Source organism: Pelmatolapia mariae, linkage group LG17 (assembly GCF_036321145.2).
Source record: "Pelmatolapia mariae isolate MD_Pm_ZW linkage group LG17, Pm_UMD_F_2, whole genome shotgun sequence".
In the NCBI taxonomy this organism is placed as follows: Eukaryota; Metazoa; Chordata; class Actinopteri; order Cichliformes; family Cichlidae; genus Pelmatolapia; species Pelmatolapia mariae.
In genome coordinates, this window is record NC_086242.1 from 39,916,618 (window position 1) to 39,937,851 (window position 21,234).

General features: G+C 43.9%; 1 protein-coding gene across 2 annotated transcripts; it reads left to right on the forward strand.

The window, feature by feature from the left end:
- The first annotated feature begins 1,097 nt into the window (after positions 1-1,097).
- ccdc107 (coiled-coil domain containing 107) lies at positions 1,098-11,136 on the forward strand. Of its 2 annotated transcripts, none has more exons than XM_063460379.1 (6): positions 1,098-1,439; positions 5,503-5,702; positions 5,783-5,852; positions 5,964-6,054; positions 6,347-6,456; positions 9,117-11,136. In XM_063460379.1, the coding sequence occupies exons 1-6, from the start codon at positions 1,298-1,300 to the stop codon at positions 9,458-9,460; spliced, it is 957 nt and encodes a 318-aa protein (XP_063316449.1). In that variant the 5' UTR covers positions 1,098-1,297; the 3' UTR covers positions 9,461-11,136. The 2 variants fall into 2 exon arrangements, with proteins under 2 accessions (XP_063316449.1, XP_063316450.1); XM_063460380.1 differs by having other exon boundaries at positions 5,506-5,702.
- Positions 11,137-21,234: the final 10,098 nt, after the last annotated feature.

Genomic DNA, 21,234 nt, shown 5'->3' on the forward strand with positions numbered 1-21,234 from the left:
CATTCAGACTGGAGAGGTGCAGTCGGATAATAACAAAGAGAGGGAAGGTAGTCAGAACTGAGGGGATCGAACTACCAGAAGGCAACATTGCAGACATAGAGGACAGTTACAAGTACCCGGGGATTCCACAGGAACATGGCAACCATGAAGAGGCCGCTAAGAAAGCTGCAACCACCAAGTACCTGCAAAGGTTCAGGCAAGTCCTGAGGAGTCAGCTGAACGTTGAGAACAAGATCCAGGCTATGCCCTGCCCGTGATCAGGTAGCCTGCTGGGATAATAAGCTGGCCAAAGGAGGAGATAGAAGCCACTGACATCAAGACAAGGAAGCTCCTGACCATGCATGGAGGGTTTCACCCCAATTCCAGCACCTGTACTCTAAGCGGAAGGAAGCCATAACTATAACATAAACTGTATATAAGCCTGCATAGTATACAGAAACATCTGTGCTGAATATGACCGGGAAGTCCCGAGGTCTAAATGGGAGACGCCCCCTAGGGTGGTGGAGAATGACCGAGCTAAGATCCTGTGGGACTTCCAGATACAGACGGACAAAATGGTGGTGGCTAACCAACCGGACATAGTGGTGGTGGACAAACAGAAGAAGACGGTTGTAGTGATCGATGTAGCGGTTCCCAATGACAGCAACATCAGGAAGAAGGAACACGAGAAGCTGGAGAAATATCAAGGGCTCAGAGAAGAGCTGGAGAAGATGTGGAGGGTGAAGGTAACAGTGGTCCCCGTGGTAATCGGAGCACTCGGTGCGATGACTCCCAAACTAGGCGAGTGGCTCCAGCAGATCCCAGGAACAGAGCTCTGTCCAGAAGAGCGCAGTCCTAGGAAGAGCTAAGATACTGCGCAACGTAACCCACCCCGAATTAAAAATACACAAACTAAATACAAAATAAAAACAAGTCTACTACAAAAAGAAAATACAACACCTCGGCCAAGTATTACTCTGTCACTACCATGGCTCTTAATATCGCTTCATTTAATGTCTGAATTAAGACAAGAGACATTGTTCACGTTTGCGATTCATCTGTCTTCCTGTAGGGGGCAGTAATGCACTACGGTGCATTCTTCAGCCTCCACCCAAACCAGGAAAAAGAAGAAGAAAACGTCGCCTTCCGGGAGGCTTGTTTTGCAGCGAGCAGCGGGCTGAGTTTTGGACTCATGTACGTTACCGAGAGTTTTCACGTTGACCTGACTGTGTGAGGTTACTGTTTCGCGTCTCTCTTAGCACTTAGCAGCGTTAGTTGCTTGCTACACTGCTCCTTCCTTCCGCGGCTTCACGGGAAGATGGTTTTGTCAACATCACAACAAGTCGCTCTGGCTTTCACGGGCGTGCTCTTCATGTTTGTCGTGCTGCCGCGGTTGTACGGCTTTGGCAGCGGGACCGCGGCGAAGGACGCCAAACTGGACGCTCGTCACAGCAGAAAAGGTAGGAACATACAACTGGTTCATGGGCACTCTGAGATTCACTTTGCACTAGTTATCGCGAGATTTGGCTTGATTGCCGCATTTGCTTTGGGGGTTCACGTTGTACTAGTTATCGCGAGGTTAAAAAGCGAGTGTATTAAATTTTCCGGAGAAATGTCTCGGTGATTACACATTCTCTGTGTGTTTATACATTATTTATATATTTATTTATGTTTAAGTGTGATCAGATCCACCCTCGGTCGGTTCAGTTTACACACATTATTCCTAATGAAATGACAGTGGTGCATCTGATGTGTGATTGGTGGAGATCTGTACACACATGTGAGTTTGTGTATTTATGTCTGTGACATCCTTCATCCGTGACGCCGTGATGTGGAGGCTATTAATGAATGATGTCCTTCCATCCCAAAATACACATGCACCTTTATTAGCCGCACACCTGCGTATTCATGCAGTTACTCATCATCATTTATGTGTTTCTACAATATTGCAGAACTTTAGTTAACGTTCACTCGAAACATCAGAATGGGGCAAAAAGTGTGTCCTGAGAAATCCAGCTACATCATGCTGAAAAATGGCTAAAGCCCTCATTTGTAGGAGGAGGACAAAAGAGTTACAGGTTTTGCAGTCATGTAACTGCTAACCACATAATGTCAGTGCACTGTGTGAACGTGTCATGCTGGAGGCTCAGGTGAAGAAGGCCTGTCACCTAGACCCAGAGCCCACCAGTCAGTGGGTAAAAATGTGCATTCCTCCACCAGCTGGTGAATGTTTGGTGGCAGTGAGAAAGTGACATTGGTTGCAAAGAAGCATATAGAGCTGTCTCAGAAACCCAGTTAGGATTGCTTTGATCGCTGGCAGGTTGGTGAAGGGGGAACATGGCGACTGCAAAGTTGGCTAGCAGCGGTGAAAAGTGTAACAAGTAGAGACCATTTACCTTCAGAGTAAAAGTTCCACCTTTTAAAATGTGTTGGCCTCAGCTTTTACTTTGAAATCCAAGGTTCCCCATTTCTGGTTTGTGTCGCTCTTTTTCTAAATTTACATCTGCTCGTTGGTCGTTAGCAAGAGTTTGCAGACAAGTTGGCATCTTCCATGTAACCTGTGGGCGACTGCAACAGTCTCCTAGCTACTAAAGCAAGGTCTTTGATGCAGGGCTGTCTTCGTAACTGATAACTTTTGTTTACATACAAGTGATAACGTGTAACATAAAGTGTCAACTCCCAGCTACCACACGGAGAGAGGCAGGGTACGGCCTGGACGGGTCGCCAGTCCATCGCAGGGCTAACACACAGACACATACAACCATTCCCACTCACATTCATTTAGAATTACCAGTTCACCCACTATCAATTAAGGGTAATACAGCCTGAACAACAAGACACACCCTGGCAGGTCAAAGCCTCCAATGGCAACTTAGGAAAAAAGCAGCTACTTTAACACTAGAACTACCACAACAGCAGTAATGGCACATACATCTTCTTCTTGATAAAGCTCAGTTCATTTTCATTGAATCTTTGTCATTACAGTTAATGTTATAGTTAAAATAGGACAGAAGCCTAATAAACAAAGGGTATAACAAGTAACACAACAGCTAACAGATGTAAAACATATCATTGTGAAAGAAGACGACCATGATGAAGAGTTAAAAAAAGAAATTTTGGATAGTGTGTGGGATTAAAGATAAAAACGAGAGCACTGAAACAGACTGCCTACATTTTAATACTGACCTCACAGCTAGCTACAAAAATGTAAGAAACACGTTTGAAATAATGATTGTAAAAGTAGAGTTCATCATCTCAGCCACGTCTGACCAGAACCTGCAGTCTCTCATCCAGCGCTCCGCCTCAGTCTGCAGCTTCACCTGCTCACAGCCCTCAAACCTGTTTGACTGCTCTGCCCACTCCTTATTTGCCTGGATAATGAGTTCTCCACACTCTGGATCCTGTGCTCAGCCACAAACCTGCCTGCTTCTCCACTGTGCTCAAAACTCCAGCCTTCATCTGTTTGCAGTCCCCTATAGATTCATTTATTAATAAGCTAGCTCGGCTCGTGTTATAGCTGCGTTAACATCAAACCGTGTGTAAGCAGCGGTCAAACCTGTGTGCCATACTGGTTTTACATTCATCTTTATGGGATGAACTTGGTGGTGTGGTGGTTAGCACTGTTGCCTCACAGCACGAAGGTCCTGAGATCAACTCCACCATCAGGCTGGGGTCAGTCTGTGTGGACTGGGTGTGTGTGGTGTCGTAGGGTTCATTGGTTCACCCTTTAAAGCCCACCATAGAACCAAGTCTGCCAGAGCTTTGCATTTTTACATTTTTACATGCTGCAGTGCCATTTTTGGACTTTTCAAGTTGCTATACATCAATACAAGCAGTATATCCCAAATTGTAACAATATGTACACATTTAGTCCACAGGAAATTGCAAAAAAGTGCAATAAACTCCAAAAATCGTTTTTGTTTGTTTACACATATTTCTAGTTAGAGAAATTTCAGAGTTTGATCCCTCAGAACTGTAAATACAAAAAAAGCTGCATAAAATAGTTTCAAAGCACAGAAAATTTATTCTGAGCATCTTCATAGTTTCATTTGATAAACTGCAGGAAAAATGAAAATAAACATTATTGTGCACAATTTGCAACAAAACAGCATCAAAACAAACTGTTTCCAACAGTGCAGTGTAAGTTCTCAGCATCCCAGAAACTGTCAAAAACGCCAGTAAAGCTTTGAAAGGCCCAGTAGGGGAAAGTTTCCCGTGTGAAATGACGTCCCTTCCGGGTTTCGTTCTGACATGATGACGTTCCAACGTAGGAAGTGCTATTAACAGCTGATCAGATCGGCAGAGGCTGTTTCTGAATGATAATGTTGTTGTTGTTGGGACCGTGTATTATGCGGCCTTTACAAAGACATTTGTGGAAGGAAACTGCGAATGCTGAATGCATAAGACGCACGTTAAACTCCTCTGGTGTCCTACAAAAAAAAGATTGTGCTAGCTTATTTGGTTGCAATCCTACAAGGATTTAAAAATGGATACAGAAATCGGAGCGTATGTGCTCCCGTAGGACACTGTTACAACAAATCTGTACCAGCATTAATGTGGATGACAACTGGCTCCGCCCTAATTTCTTTTTGAAATCTCCAGTCTGCTGAGCTCACGTGTACGTGACTATGATTGTGTTCATACAGCTTTGTGTAAATGGAGGAGCCTGCTCTGAAAAACCTTCCACGTGGTAGAGGAAGAGGTGACGGATGTGGTGATGTAGCAGCACATTAGATGTGGCTTAAAGTATGATGATGATGATTATGTGTGTTGCCCCCATTAAGCGGCATTAGGACTGAGGTCAGTTAAAATCTGTGGTCAAATGGTTCCCAGCACCAGTCTCTAGTTGCAGAGTACTGCCGCACACAGTGTTTGACATTGATCGTCTACACGTGTTCCTTATGTGCATATTTGAGCACTTGTTGTGTACTGTGTAGAGAAAACATATGGGAGGGTGCCAAGAGGACCTGTGGAAGCAGAGTGTGAGGATGCTGCACGACGTGTGTGACGGGGTCGGCTGGTGATGACATCATGACTCGGAGACCTTTTCTGTTTGCAGGAGGTCTTTAGCAAATATGATTATTGAAGCTTGCACACACACACACACACACAGTCTCATTGGACTCCTTCACACAGTAATCACACTTCATGATTATGATTGTGTGCTGTTCTAATCCAGTCCATAAAATGTGATGCTGACATTTGTGTGTCACCTGTCAGGAAACAGCCTGAAAGCAGCTGTTTAGAGATGAACTATCACACTAAGTAAACTATGAAAGGCTGTAAAAGCAGGGTGGTGCATGAAAGGCCTTTAACAGCAGATGATTGCACTATAAAAACTCCTTCTACTGTCATACAGTACTACTTAAACATGTGACTTAATCCCCTACTGTAGCTTGTTGGGACACACCCCTGACCCTCACCTCACTATCTGCTGTAAGACAAACGATTTGGAACGGTGCTTATGTGCCATGAATGCAGTTTCTTAGCGTGTCTCTTACGTCCGTCACGATGTTGTGTCAGCAGGCCCAGCGCGAGGTCAGCCCATCAGTATGAACGGCGCCGGCCAGTCCCCGGAGAACTTGCAGCAGATGAAGAAACGGGTGGAGCAAGAGCTGAAGGGTGACAAATACAAATCGAGCAGCAATAAGGGCTACGTGTTCACGCTGATGCCGCTCTACGCCATTGGAGTGGGAGTGTTTGCAGCATACAAGTTTTTGAAGGTAACTACATACACCTGCAGCACCTCAGGTCTCAGATAGCATCTACAGTTTGAGCCGTCACGTGTTTGTCCTTGTTCCAGATCAGGTCTACAGACGACAAAGCCCAAAAGGACAAGTTTGCAAAAGGGGCCAAAAAATCCATGGAGGCAGGTGTGTGTCAGGATTTGTGTTTGCACGTTTTATTTGGTTTCAGTCATGGTTTCCCCATCGTGTGTGTGTGTGTGCGCGCGCGTGCGTGCGTTTGTGTTTGCTTTCATGCAGAGAACCAGTTGAACGAGCTGGAACAGAGGCTTGCACAGACAGAGAGGATGCTCAATTCCATCCTTACCCAGCTGGACCCGCTGACCAACTGGTGAGTGACGTTCCCAGTCAGGTTTCTCCAGGTGTTCCCCACACAGCTCTCAAACATGACTCTAACCCGTCTACAGGACGGCGTGGAGCTGATCACCTGTGTGCGTGTCGAGTGCTGATTTGTCCTTTTCACACATGCATCAGACACTGAGCGATGCTGTTTAGGAGTTTCCATGTCTGAAAGGCATTTCCACAAACGCTGATCACCTGACTTTAGTTTCATGTAATAAAACGGCCGTTATGACACAATCACAGACCCTGTGAGAATCGTCTCGTCTCTTTTCTTCCTCCAGCGTGAAGTCGGTGGCCCAGGAACAGAAGAATGAGATCATGTCTCAGCTGCAGACCATTCGGTACCTGATGAAGAAGAGAGGAATGGACTGTCCACCCCTCCACGCCACCAGTGGGTTGTTTGTTTTTAACCGTGCAGCATAATTCAGTCACTTTGTGGTGATCAGAGTGAATTTGTCAGGTGTTGCAGACCTGACTCTAGACTGTGTGGTAGCTGTTTTCAGATTGTGTGCAAAATAGAAACACAAACAGTTTCTATTGTTCTTACTGACGAATGAGGAGAACGCTCTATTAGTGTTTGATTGACACTGTTACTGCACATCATTGATGTTTGAAGGAGTGTGATATGTTTGATTGTTGACAACAATGGTTCTCATTAACAAAGCCTGTTTTGTTCTTGCGGTCGTGTCATGTTAGTGAATTAGACCTGCCTGTTGTCTGCACGTGACACGCCCACATGTCTCTGTATAAGCAGAGCTGACCCACCAGAGGAGAAAGAGTGAGTGGGCAAAGTGACACAGGCAGGCTTTGTAAAATGGTCCACGCTGCAGCGAGGACATCTTTTTAAAAGAGAGGCTGTGGCTGAAATACAGGCTCACTCAAAGCAGATATTACAGTAATAATAATACAACAGTAGTACTAATTGTAGTGATAGTATGCATTTGTTCGTACGCATGGTGAGAGGCACTTCTAAGTTTGTTCACAAACTCCATAAATTCAGGTGCAAAAGTCTGAATAAATCACTGATTGGTTAAAGAAATGTTTCTACATCAGCGCCTGCACAGATCAGTCCATGAGAGGAAATCTTGATGCAGTGCACCGTAGTGTGTCACCGTAGTGTATCAGTGTAGTGTGTCACCGTAGTGTATCAGTGTTGTGTACAGTGTCTAATTCTAGGTCTCCTTTGAACGGAGAGGCATGTGTGTGCCTGAAGCGTGGCAGGTCAGGACTGTGATGCCGACACGTTTCTCTCTGTTTTGCATTTATGGTCAACGTTGGGTTTGCAGTAACTCAGCATTCAGCACTGTTCGATTTCCATCCTGCGTGTGGCTTGAAGACAGGCTGTGTTTTAAAATCAGGTGGTTGATGCTGACAACCACAGTCACACCTGACGGCAGAGCAGAGTGGGCTGCAGGGTTGGTTAGTGTCGCTCTCTCCTCAGGTTCTTCTTTCTAAAACTGAAGGTGTGATCCAAAATATTCCACCACTCCACCCGTGAAAATCAGAAACCACGTCTGATTCAGTTTGGCCTGTGTGCCTTTTCTTGCACCATTTTTAGCCACATCCCTGAGATCTAGTTGTAAGCCCTTATAGTGTGCACTCTGCTGTTTGACCACAAACCTCACACTTTACATGCATCATCTCTGCGGATGGCAGCTGGGTGTCCAGTTTCAGCCAAGCAGTTTCCAGTTGAAGGCTCCACAGTCTCACGTGTTGGTGGAGCGTACTCTGGATCCTGTCCATTGTTTCTACTTCCACAAAATGAAAACTGAGTTTATGTGACCTTCAAACCCACTTTGGTACATCGAGACACATAAAATGGAGTCAGTCTGCGATCATCTTTCATCAGCGATGAATAGCTATGCTGTGCCAGAGGCAGGCGTGTCTCAGCTACAGAGTGGGGCCAGTCTCTCGTTCACACATTTAGAAACAAACAAATGTAACTAGTTTATTTCGTTAATGAACAGCAATCTGCCACGAGCAACCTGGGGACCAAATGAGGGAGCAAGCAGAGTAAAAATGCACGTTTCACTCTGAAATCAGTGTGTTTACAGAAGTGTAGAGAAATGAAAGCAGGCTGAATAAAAGTCAGTAAAATGTTATTCACATAGCACCTTCATAGATAAAAGATCACAAAGTGCTTCAGACATGTGATGTGTGGAAGCAGAAATACTACGCTCAGAGCTGACGGTGCTGTGTGCGCCGATGGAGACCTGTCATCCCCTGCATCATCGCAGCATGGACATTTATAGACGCAGCAACAAAATGCCATCATAGCAGATACTTTTTTTAGGAATCTGATCTCGTCTTGTTTTCTTTCTTAGCCTGAAACTGAATTCTGTGCCGCGACCCTGTAACATTATTATTATTACTACAAATTAAATAGTGAAACTGAGTGACAGCACTCAATTCACTTCTGGCTTGTAAAATTGTTTGTCTTTGTCTTGTCAAATGCAAAGAGGACGGCTTGGATTGGGAATGTTGTGCATATGAATTTAACCAGCAGCCACACAATCGAACGCACTAATACGGCCCTGCTATAGCTGCATTTTGACTGACACCACCTTTCACAGGAAGTGAGAAGCAGAAGTTGCTCTGTGTGCACACTGCTGAGAAAAGGCACGGAGAGCTGTAACACTGAAATCCACTGCTGGCTGTAAAAGGAAAAACAAGATATCTGCAGGTTTTGGTCCTCCTGTCATCAAGTTCACTTCAGTTCTGCTGTGTTTCAATAATGTTAGTAATGAAAACATGTGGGGCTCTAAACACGCAGAGTAAAGAGGGCGGAGATTTGAAGCTCTAGCTGTGCCGCACCTCCTATCACACACACATTAGGTGCAAAATAAAAAATACTGTTCAGTAAATTTGCTACAACTTTGCTGTAAATTTTTGGCAAACTTGAGTAAGTCGAGGTGTTGAACTGGTCACAAAAATATCTTTGAGTGGAACATACAATGTTATTTGTAGTCCTGACTCATAAAGCTTATTGCTGGCACTCTGGTATGTGCACAGGAAGAAATGTTGTTCTTTAATCAGTTTCTTTTTTTCCAGATGGTGAGCGTAATCTGGACGACCTGATTGAGTCCCTTGGGGCAAGTGATACTTCAGACAAGCAGCCGTCCAGCGAGAAAGCAGAGCCTGCTGCAAGAGTTTATGAAGAGCACTCAGACATTAAACATGAAGCAGAAGGTGAAGAGACGAAGGAAGTGAGACCAGAGGAATATGATGGAGACGAAACAGTGGAGGAATGTGACAGAGAGGAAGAAGAGGAGGAAGGAGGGTGGGAACACTCGGAGCTCATACCCTCTTTAGAAGCCTCACGTGAGACAAACGCTGAGGAGATTGGAGCGGAGCAGCTCGTGTCCGGCCTCAGGCGACGCAACAGGCCTGAATGAACCTGGACTGTGTAGAAATGTGACATTATTACAAATATTTATTCTTTAAAAATGCTTCAGATGTTTCCCAAAAGCCTGTCTGCATATTCATCGAGGACGTATGATAGAGTCTGTAGGAAAAGAAAGCCTGGTAACATGTTCCCAAAGATGGTGATTCTCTTCAGCTCCACCATGAATTTAAAAAATCTTAGCATCAAAGACACTCAAGGTTTAGCTTGTAGTCAGTTCAGCTTATAAAGTCAATGATGCCAGTTTGCAGCAATGTTAACATTTGATATATATACAAGGTAAAAGGTTCAATGAGGCTCAAAGCTACCTGCAGACCTGTAGAGCAGGATTCCCATTAAAGAGTTTCCATGTTCCTAAAATGTTTTTTAAATTCATCCTGTTGCATCCTAACAGAGTCTGTCAGTGATGGTTCGCAGCTTTGTCTAACTTTGTCTGCATCCTGTCGCCTGTACAAACTCAGCCACAGCACATTCGGCTTCTCTTCTTTGTGCTGTAGAGAAAATAAGAGACAGCAGTTTCTTTAAGCTTTGTCATCAGTCGTTTTTATACACCGATCAGATCTATTCCTGACATTCATTTTAATTTTGCTCTTACTTGAATATTTAAACACAAACACGTGTTGTGTTTACCGACCAGTGGGCAGCTTGTGCCGGCTGTTTGCTCAGCCTGCAGAGACAAAGCTTGTGAGCTTGTTGTTCTCACCATGAAGCAGGACGACCGGACTCTAGTGCAGGGCTGTGCTGCCACCCTCAGATTGCTTTCGGCCTAGTTGTGATTGGACAGCTGGGTTTGGTTCCGCTCGTGCAGAGTCTGGTAGTTTCAGGATTTCTTCCCCACAAAGAAAATGTCGATTAATCCCTTCTGTGCTAATGGAAATGACCAGGTGCTGCCGCTGGATCCTTTTGGAACTAAAAATATGTCCAACGTGTGGAAAGTTGTTTATACATGAAAACATTGCATGTTTGACCTCCTTGTGTGTACGCAGTGAATGCACGCCACTTGTTTTTCTGTCTGTGAACAATGACCATCACCTGGTGTGATAGAAACGTTTATATTTCATTTCTGTCAGCACGAGTCATCACTTTACCTCTTCTTGCTGTTATTTATTTAAATATTTATTTGATGACATTTTAATAGTCAGAGCTTACTGTGACGAGGCTCCTGTGTACCTCAGACTGTTTTTGGGTTCTCAGTAGTTTGAAGGCAGCTTCTCTTCTGCCTGTTTGCTGACTTGAGCTAATAGTAAGTAGTACTTTCACAGATGAAGTTATGGTCATATTAAGCATGTGTCTGTGGTTTGCATCTAAATGTGCTACATGTGGGACTAATGCCGATGTAGTAAAATGAATTGAATGACTTTGAAATAATAGAGGCTGCCCTGAGTGTGGTCTTTACTGTGTCTGTTGTCAGACCAAAGCACGACTTTGCCTTACATGTGAAGAAATAAAAAAACAAGACGTCTTTGTCACAGTTCTGACACCAACTACTCATCATCACATTTTGGAAAGCACTAATGTCTGCCTTAACCTACCTACTTACATGTTTCATATTGTTATGTTCCTATTATGCATATTAACATTTGTGTATTGAAGGTTGTGTGTTTTGTGTGTCTGATGAGTCGTTAAACTTGGCTCGGCTTAGAACGAAATAAAAATATTTCAAAGTCACTCTTTGGTTCTGCTTGTTTTCGGAGTTTCAATGAATATGAAATGATCATATTCATTGATGTTTTCGCCTTCATGTCACTTATAAAGAAGTTTTCATCAATGGTGCGACACACACATATAAAACTGCCAAGCAGGGGCGATTTTAGCCCATTTTTGGGGGGTGCTTCGGCCCCCCCAAAAATGAATCAAAGCACCCCCAAAGATTTCTCACTTTATTTTGACAATATTTGCTGTTTGTGTGACACACAAAAATATAAAAAGCATACAGTCCTTGGTTGAGACGTAACATTTTAACAACAAAAGTATAGATACCCCCCCCCCCTCCCAAAATGGTTTGTTCCAGCTCTCCCCTGCTCTGGCTCTAGCGCCCTGTCTGCCAGAGCGATGGTGGCTGAGACGCAGCGGAGCGGAGGTGGAGTGCCTGGCTTAAAACAGGACATATTAGCTGCATTTAACCTGCAGTTACCCTTTATATAGTTAGGTAGGAGTCAGGCCATGTTTCTTTTTAGCTGAAAAACATTACACCCAGGTAACCTGCTGGGTTAAAAAAGTGTTTCCCGACTATGTTTGCTACCCTACAATCCGTCCTACTCTGTAGTAAAATCAGCGACATTTGACCGTCCTGTTTGAAATGGAATGAGAGAAGCTGCTTATTTTGTCATATGTGCCGATATTAAACCCAGGAGCCACATTCAGGTAAGAGTGTAAGAACAAATGATCCGTCAATAAAGAATAATGTTGGATCAGTGTTTCAATATTTATATCTTTTTTTAGATGTACATGTGGTTTGGTTATTTGCCTTTTGGTTGAAAGTACACTGAGAGAGGATTTTTTGTTAGTGATCTTAATATTTTTTTTTCATATTAATGTAATTTTTTCATCTAATTGAATAAAATCTATTTGTGTATGATTGTGGGTCCAAAGAGGGAGAGAGGAAAGAGGGGGACGTGAGGAGAAAGTACAAGGTCAGGAAGAACCAGGTAAGGAAACAGACAGAGAACAGTGACAGGCACAACAGAAACTATTAAACTGCTTGAGAGTTGACCACCAAAAGTATTTGCCAACTTCAAGGTGAGGCGACACAGGTTAAAATAAAAGAAATAAATCTGCAGAGCCATGGTAGTATCTGCAGTAAAGATATTTTCATACATTGTACCATAGGCACAGTTGCCTCCATTTTTATATTTTTTTCATCAATAATTTGTACATTTCAAGGACTCTATTTTTGGAGTCTATTTTCATATATCTGTATTATATTATACATACACATTAAAAGTGAATCTCTGTCCAAAAAATGCACTCAGTTTACTTCTTACTCACTATGATCATCATTCATCATTTTCCCCCAGTAAAGTAATTAAGGTTAGGATATGTATTATTTTTAATCCAATCCATCCTTCTTTAGCAGCACTTTAATAACCTTTATCAGATTTGATGGTTTTGTTACAGACTTTAAAAAAAGTGTTTTGCTTTTCTTTCACACATGTGGGGATTAAATTGTGTTAAAATGTACAAAACAGTGATGTCATGTTTTGTGACGAGGACCCAGGCACAGAGAGACTTGATGAATTTAAGAATCTTATGATTTAATAAAGAAATTTGCAGACTTGCACAGAGAGGGTAAAATTATGATGACTGATAGCGGAGATGAAGACAACAGACGATGAGGACAGGGAGGAACAGGGGTTTAAATGCACCAAGAAGACAGTCAGAGAGATCTCGGGACAACTGGAGACATTTAAGGATGCAGGGACTGACAGAGACAGGGAAGAAGTCTCATTGTGACATGTAAAGTTTATCTTGCCTGGCTGGGCAGCTCTCTGGGTGCTCAGCACCCCCAAAGCTCTGATCCTAGAATCGCCCCTGCTGCCAAGACTCACAGCCTTGGCCAGCTGCTTGAAGGGATGCACCAGAGAGATCGAACGCAGGAGAATAAACCAGCTGTTCTCCACAGAACCATCCAAGGTGTACTCTCAGTGGGAGGGGAACAATATGAGAAAAGCACCAGCAAGGCTGGAGACGGAGCAATACTGGAAGAGCATATGGGAGAAGGACGCAACCCATAACAGCAATGCTCAGTGGCTAGTGGATCTAAGAACAGACCACAGCAACCTCCCTGAACAGGGTCCAGTAACCATCACAGTGGGAGACATTCAAGAAAGGGTCTCCAGTATGAAGAGTTGGACAGCACCAGGCCCCGGCAGTCAGTGTTGGGGAGTAACAGAATACATGTACCGCCGTTACGTATTTAAAATACAAAATATGAGTAACTGTATTCCGTTACAGTTACCGTTTAAAAAGGTGGTATTCAGAATACAGTTACTTTGCTGAAATAAATGGATTACACGGCGGCATTTTCCTGTTTCATATATTAGGCTATGCTCTCTCTATTTTTGCTTTCCACGCCCCAAACAAAACACGCATTAAGAGGCTCTAATGCCTGTGGCTCAATCTCGCTGCCCATGTCACCCCTACTTGCAGTCCGCATAATGATGTGAAGAAATATTTAAAAAAATTATTCACAAAAATGATTTAATATGAATGCAACAGGCAGAGTGTTACAGGCATAGCCCTAAAGCATGTAGCCTGATGGGCAGTGTAGTCCGTGCTGCAGGGAGAATGGACTGCCATACCCGTGATGTGTCTGTGAGCGAGGGAGGGAGAAAAAGGAAAAGTACGAGCTGTCACCGAGCAAAAACGGGAGCTGGAAGCATGTAAATATAATAATAACCACTGCAGCCAAGAAGAGAACCTGACGAGCCCAGCTGTAAGTAAGCTATTAAGACTCGACTGTACACTGTGTTCGTGTTTTCCTCTGAAACAATAAGTTCGGTTGGAGCAGCCTTTCAACGCCTCTCTCTGTCTCTCGCTAGCAAAGTTGACCCAGACAACAAAGTAAAGCTAGTTTTCGGCTACGAGCCCGACACGAACCCGACGTATTAGCCAGAGGTCCCTTTACTACGGTTCGGAGCCGCGGACCTGTTTTATATACGCGCGGAATAGTTTTCTATACGAGATCGCTGCAAAAAGTGCAGCCTTACCTAATGTCCACCTACTGTTACTCATTTATATTAAGATTTAAACATCTACTTGGTATTGGTATGGAGAGTAACCTTCAGTAATAGTAATAAATCACACAGCAACAGTACATTCATGTAGTTGTAAAAAGCATGATAATATATTAAGTAATCCAAAGTATTCAGAATACGTTACTCTCACTGAGTAACGTATTCTGAATACGTTACAAAATACATTTTGGGGCTTGTACAGGGTGGGCCATTTATATGGATACACCGTAATAACATGGGAATGGTTGGTGATATTAAAGTCCTGTTTGTGGCACATTAGTATATGTGAGGGGGCAAACTCCTCAAGATGGGTGGTGACCATGGTGGCCATTTAGAAGTCGGCCATCTTGGATACAACTTTTGTTTTTTCAATAGGAAGAGGGCCATGTGACACATCAAACTTGTTGGTAATGTCACAAGAAAAACAATGGTGTGCTTGGTTTCAACGTAACTTTATTCTTTCATGGTTATTTACAAGTTTCTGACCACTTATAAAATGTGTTCAATGTGTTGCCCATTGTGTTGGATTGTCAATGCAACCCATGCATGGAGGGTTTCACCCCAAGTCCAGCACCCTGAGACTGTACGCTAAGTGGAAGGAAGGAGGCCGGGTACTTTGAGTGTCAGCACCACAGTACAGGATGAGGCAATGAACATCCACGAATACATCAGGAAGATAAGATAAGATGACCTTTATTAGTCCCACACGTGGGAAATTTGTTTTGTCACAGCAGGAAGTGGACAGTGCAAAAGTTATGAAGGACAATTAGAATAAAATAAAATAAGAATAAATACAGTACACAACTGTACAGAATAGAATAAAAATAGAATACTATATACAGTAGAATAAAATAGAATAAAATATACAATAGGATAAAAATAGAATACAAATGCTATATACAACAGAGTGAAAAATACAACGATGCCAGAAAGATTATTGCACATTTGTGTTATTGCACATTTGTGGATGTGTGTGTATGATCAGTTAAAGTCTTTGTTGTGGAGTCTGACAGCAGTGGGGAGGAAAGACCTGCGAAATCTCTCCGTCCCACACCGTGGGTGCCGCAGTCTCCCACTGAAGGAGCTGCTCAGTGCTGTCACAGTCTCATGCATGGGGTGGGAGATGTTGTCCAGCAGGGATGACAGCTTAGCCACCATTCTCCTGTCACTCACCACCTCCACTGGGTCCAGAGGGCATCCTAGAACAGAGCTGGCCCTTCGGATCAGCCTGTTCAGTCTCTTCCTGTCCCCAGCAGAGATGCTGCCGCCCCAGCAGACCACACCATAAAAGATGGCTGAGGCCACCACAGAGTCATAGAAGGTCTTCAGGAGTGGGCCCTCCACTCCAAACGACCTGAGTCTCCGCAGCAGGTACAGTCTGCTCTGCCCTTTCCTGTAGAGGGCGTCTGAGTTATGAGTCCAGTCCAGTTTGTTGTTCAGATGAACACCAAGGTACCTGTAGCTGTCCACAGTCTCAATGTCCATACCTTGGATGTTCAGTGGTTGCAGTGGAGGATGTTTGTGCCTGCGGAAGTCTACCACCAGCTCCTTGGTTTTACTGGCATTGATCTGGAGGTAGTTCAGCTGGCACCAGTCCACAAAGTCCTGAGTCAGTTCTCTGTACTCCTTGTCGTCCCCATCAGTGATGAGGCCGACTATAGCAGAGTCATCAGAGAACTTCTGCAGGAAGCACTGGGTGGAGTTGTGGGAGAAGTCTGCAGTGTAGATGGTGAAGACGAACGGAGCCAGAACCGTTCCCTGTGGGGCCCCCGTACTGCAGACAACCCTGTCCGACACACAGCCCTGAGTCCTCACATACTGTGGTCGGTCGGTGAGGTTGTCCAAAATCCAGGTAGTGAGGTGATGGTCCACTCCAGAGTTCTCCAGCTTGTCCTTCAGAACCGAGGGAAGAATAGTGTTGAAGGCACTGGAGAAATCAAAGAACATGATTCTCACAGTGCTCCCAGCGGTCTCCAGGTGAGCGAGGGAGCGATGTAGGAGGTGAATGATGGCATCATCCGCTCCAATGCCAGGCTGGTAGGCAAACTGAAGTGGGTCCAGTGATGAGCTCACAAGGCGCCGAAGCTGAGCCAGGACCAGCCGCTCCAGGGTCTTCATCAGGTGGGATGTCAGAGCCACCGGCCTGTAGCTGTTGAGGTCCTTGGGGCGTGAAGTCTTTGGCACTGGTACAACACAGGAGGTTTTCCAGAGCTGTGGGACTCTTCCCAGCCTCAGGCTCAGGTTGAAGAGGTGCTCCATCACCCCACACAGTTGGTCCGCGCAGGACCTGACGACCCTCGAGCTGATGCCATCTGGACCTGCTGCCTTCTTGCCATTAATCCTCCTCAGTTCCCTCCTAACCTGGGTGGTTGAGAGAGACAGTCTGGAGCCTTGTGTTGAGTGTGTATTGGATGCTGTTGTTGGGGGTGGGGAGGAGTGAGCAGGGTGAATAGAGGAGGTGTGAAGTGTCTGAGGTGTCAGAGGTGGAACAGCAGCAGTGGGGGTGGTTGAGTCTGCAGCCGATGTTGGAGACTGCCTCATGGCTGAATCAAATCTGTTGAAGAAATGATTCAGTTCATTTGCCCACCTCACATCCCTCCCAGGCAGAGAGTTCTGATGTTTGTGGCCCGAGATGGTTCTGAGGCCTCTCCAGACTTCACCAACGTTATTTTGCTGAAGCTGGTTCTCCATCTTCTGCCTGTAGCTATCCTTCCCATTCCTTATCAGTCCCCTCAACTCTCTCTGCACCCTTTTCAACTCCTCTTTGTCTTTGGAGATGGCCCCAACCAACCAAGTGCTCAGTGAATAAAAACAACCTTTTATTTTTTAATACAACCCTTATTTGTCACATACACAATTACACAGAGTACAACATGTAGGGAATGTATAATGTAGTGAAGTGCTTGTGTCCGAGCTGTGGACAGGCTGCAGACATTCCCGGGCTTGGGTTTCTTTTAGCATGTGGGGGTCTAGCCAGGACCCTTACTGGGTACCCGGTGGGAATCGAACTCTGATACTTCAGGCAGCAGAAACCCAAGAAAGAGGAGGAACCATCATGGAAGAACAGGCTCCTGTATGTCTCCCGTCTTCCCAAATAAGGGAAACTGTATCAGACTAAATGTGTTTGTGGGTAAGAGTGGAGTTACATCAGAACCACCCCATTGCCATTTTAATCATTGGATGGTTTAAGTTCTCTGTGACAGAGGATTATGAACACGCTTTGTAAGTGGATCAGAAGTGAGAGGACATGGCTGCAACCACAGACACAGGTTTGAGGAATAACAGGTGAAAAGACCTTACAGAGTGAAATATGCTCTCAAGGTCAGTGCCATTCAAATGAAACGTTATTGTTTCAGCCATTATAGTAAAAGATGCAGACGCACAGTCAGCGAGTATCAATGAGGTCATTCCAGGCGAAATGTCAAAGCACTACCTGGAGATGGAGCCACAGGAACATAGTTACAGCAAAGGCAAAAGGGCTCAGCACTGTTTACTGGGTGTGCGTAGTTTTCTATTTATTTAATGCATTTAAAAAAGGATCTATTTATTTATGGATAGTCAAACAGAAAACAATTACATGGGGAACAATAAATGTTCCAGTACAACAGACCTCTTTACGACCCTTCTCAGAAGCATCCTGGTGATACGAACCTCCTCTTCTAATCGAAACTTATAATTAAACATAACAAAGTTTATTAACAACTTCCTCCCATGCAGCACAGAAAAAAGGTCTGGGATTCATTGCAAATTAGCCCGGCTCTCTCAATTAGGAAAGCAACATTTAATCAGCTCAGTTTTCTTCCACTGGGATTTCTGCCTAATTCCATCCAAGAGCCTGTGGTTAGCAGGATAATGTGTGTGTGTGTGTGTGTGTGTGTGTGTGTGTGTGTGTGTGTGTGTGTGTGTGTGTGCGTGTGTTTTAATGACTGTATTCCACAGTTGTGAGACAGAAGCTAAAAGTACAGCACGACCTGTGCACAGAACTAATTCCCTCACAGCTTCCTTCAGGGCTACACTGGACTTTTAATCACACTGAAAGCATTCTCAGTTAGAGCATTTATAAAGTGGATGTATGTGGAACTGAAATGTTTCAGTCAGGTTTTCTTATCTTCATTTGAAGATATAATCGACATAATTTGTTCAACTTTTGTTAAGCGTGTTTTTAACACAGTGGATTTTTGCTTTTGTGCTGTGTGGAGTGTAATGAATAATTATTGCTTAGCTGACGGTTTAGGTCCCTGTGCAGAGATCAGCTAGTGGTTCTGATGTAATGCAAGCTTATATATTACATGTTAGCAAAAACATGAAAGAAAGAAAGAAAACAAGTACTGAGTTTATATGCAATGCATTAAAATGTAGCTAACTGACGAGTCAATATTGCAGCTTCACGTGAATTCTGATTGTTCCATTATCACATCAAACACATACAACTAAAAACCTGTTACTTTTACATAATGAATGAAATGTAAAGCAAAGTAACCTGAAGTTATTCAGATTTTGTTATCTAGCCTTTTGTTCACATGCTAAGTGTGTTTTAGGTCACTGAAAACAGGAAGATTTTGAAGATTTTCAGAAACTCTGTCTCTACATTTACATGCAGACAAAGGAAGCAGCCGTGCGCCTGTTACTCCTTTTTGACATCAGACTGTGTGATTGTCCGGAGGCTTCTGAGTGGCCAGCGATCAGGGTCATATCACCACCTGTTATAAAAAACTACCTGTGTACATGTGGATGTAGTCTTGCTTCATTATTTCCCAACACTGCACCAAACTGCAAACTTTGAAAAATTGACTGTACGTGTCGACGTCTGACCTGGAACAAATTCCACTTTCGATAATGTTACAGCGCTCCACTATTCCAGCTGTCTTAGAGGCTGCTGGTTCTGCTTTTAGTCATTTTTGTTGTTGGTTTATCTGTTTGTTAGCAGTCTAGTGTCCACAGATTTCAAGAAATCGATTTCAGCTGTGATGTCCTTTTAACAGGAAGAAACCTCCGGCAGAACCAGGCTCAGGGAGGGGCGGGGCCATCTGCTGCGACCGGTTGGGGGTTTAAAATACTCCAGGAACAACAAGTAAGCCTGCAGTGTGAGAGCCAAGTGCTCTAATGGGGTGATATGGTACTACAAGGTCATTAAGATAAAATGGGGCCTGATTATTGAAGACCTTGTACACACGAGCTTTTATGGGTCACAGCAATATTCTGGGTCTTGGGGGACATGAGTACCTAGGTTGGCTAAGCATTTCATCTTGACACTCACTGTTAGTGCCCAAGGTTAAAGTTTACCTTGAAAAAAACCTTTTCAAGAAACCGTATTGAGTATGTGATATAAAAGGGCATGGAGAGAGCTGAACAACCCCTTTTTATCTTTTCAATACGGTGTCTTACATCCCAGTGACACCATAACAAGCTGATGCCAGCATGTTGTCATGAAACATCACAAAATGCACTGTGAGTTCTTTGGGGGTTTAGAAAATATAAAGAAGAATCATCCATTTACCATTTAGCATCCAAAACATTCAAGTTTTTAGGTCCTTGTCGCTCTTGCTGTGTTCGTTTTTGGTGCTTCTGTAGCGCCTGAGCTGACGGCTGTGCGTCGCTGGCTTTTTTCTCCCATCCTCATTTTTTTCATAATAATTTAATGCTATTCCTTTAACTGCTAGCTAAATGCACCTGGGAATAATTGAATGTATGACTGCTTGGTAGTAAAGACAGGTGTTTATGTTTTCATGCAGCGAGAACTCTTACTGATAGCATTAGGTTCACCATATTTACTTCCTGTGATCACATCTCTGTTTGTTGGTTTGGCGTTTTTGTTCCTAATTCCTACAACGCACAAGAGATTCAGAGGAAATACTCCAGCATGACTGACCTCTGACTGTTTCCCATACAGACTCCCAAGTTGCTGTTAATTGTAAGCTGGCTACCAGTACCATAAATGAATACGTATAAATAAAAAAATGGATTTAGTATATTTGTTCTTTGGCCTCCAGGATAAAAGCTGTTTTGAAGGTAAAGATAACTTTGTTTGCGAGACATGTTGCTTCAAATGAAAAACAATTTGACTTTCTGCTTGTTGTCACAGATGACATTAGAAACTTAAACACTTCATCAAGACCTGAGCCTGACTCACAGTACGGATGTTCAGCAAGCTGTGAGGATCTGCATGAAGAGTCCAATGAAGGTGATTATAGGAAATGTGTTCATGCTATAAACTAACTGTCGGCTTCTTTTTCATCATTTCTGTCTCTCCCGAGTCTCTCAGCCTTAAAAAAGCTCAAACACAAGAGTACCAGTTAAAGCAGATATATGACAACGGCATGCGGTGTTTTGGCTGAGATAATTTTGCATTCCTGCGGTGCAGGTCACCGTGTCACATCAGAAATAACACAAGCTTGCAAGCTTCATTTATTGTCATTATTTGAAGCGCCACGTGAAATGGCAGTGTTTCTATTTTAGGCTTCAGACAGAGACGTTTTCTTTTGGTCCCAGGATGCGTTCAAAGGCAGCAGGATGGTGCTGTCGGAGCTTGGGGATGGAGGCAGAGGTGCTGCGCTTCATCAGATATGATCCCAGCAGACAGAACAGCACTGAAAGTTCAGAGTGAAAGGGCAGAAAGCTCTCTGTCTGACTGGACCGCTGCCTTTGTGGCGCCAGTTCAACAATCCTTGTCGTTTCTTTGAAACTCACACTGTGATACTTATTGTCTCCTATTTTGTATTCTATGAAGTGTTCAGGCTTACATTTCTGTTACTACTGTCCTTTTTATATTCTACTGTTGTGTTTTCAGTGAGGAGACTTCCTGCTGCCGTTGCCTTAAAAATGTTTCTGGGATTATTTTCAAAGCAGGTAAAAAATGAGACATTAAAACAAATTCTTCAATTTTCTTTGCTAGAAAACAGAAACTGTAACCATACCCCAAGGCTGGGTGGCGAGCCCCGAGCGGGTCTGATTCTGCAGCTGACCAAGGACGCTGGCCTCTCAGCAGACCCTGTTTTTTTAAACTGTCCAGTTCCTGATAAAGATCAGCAAT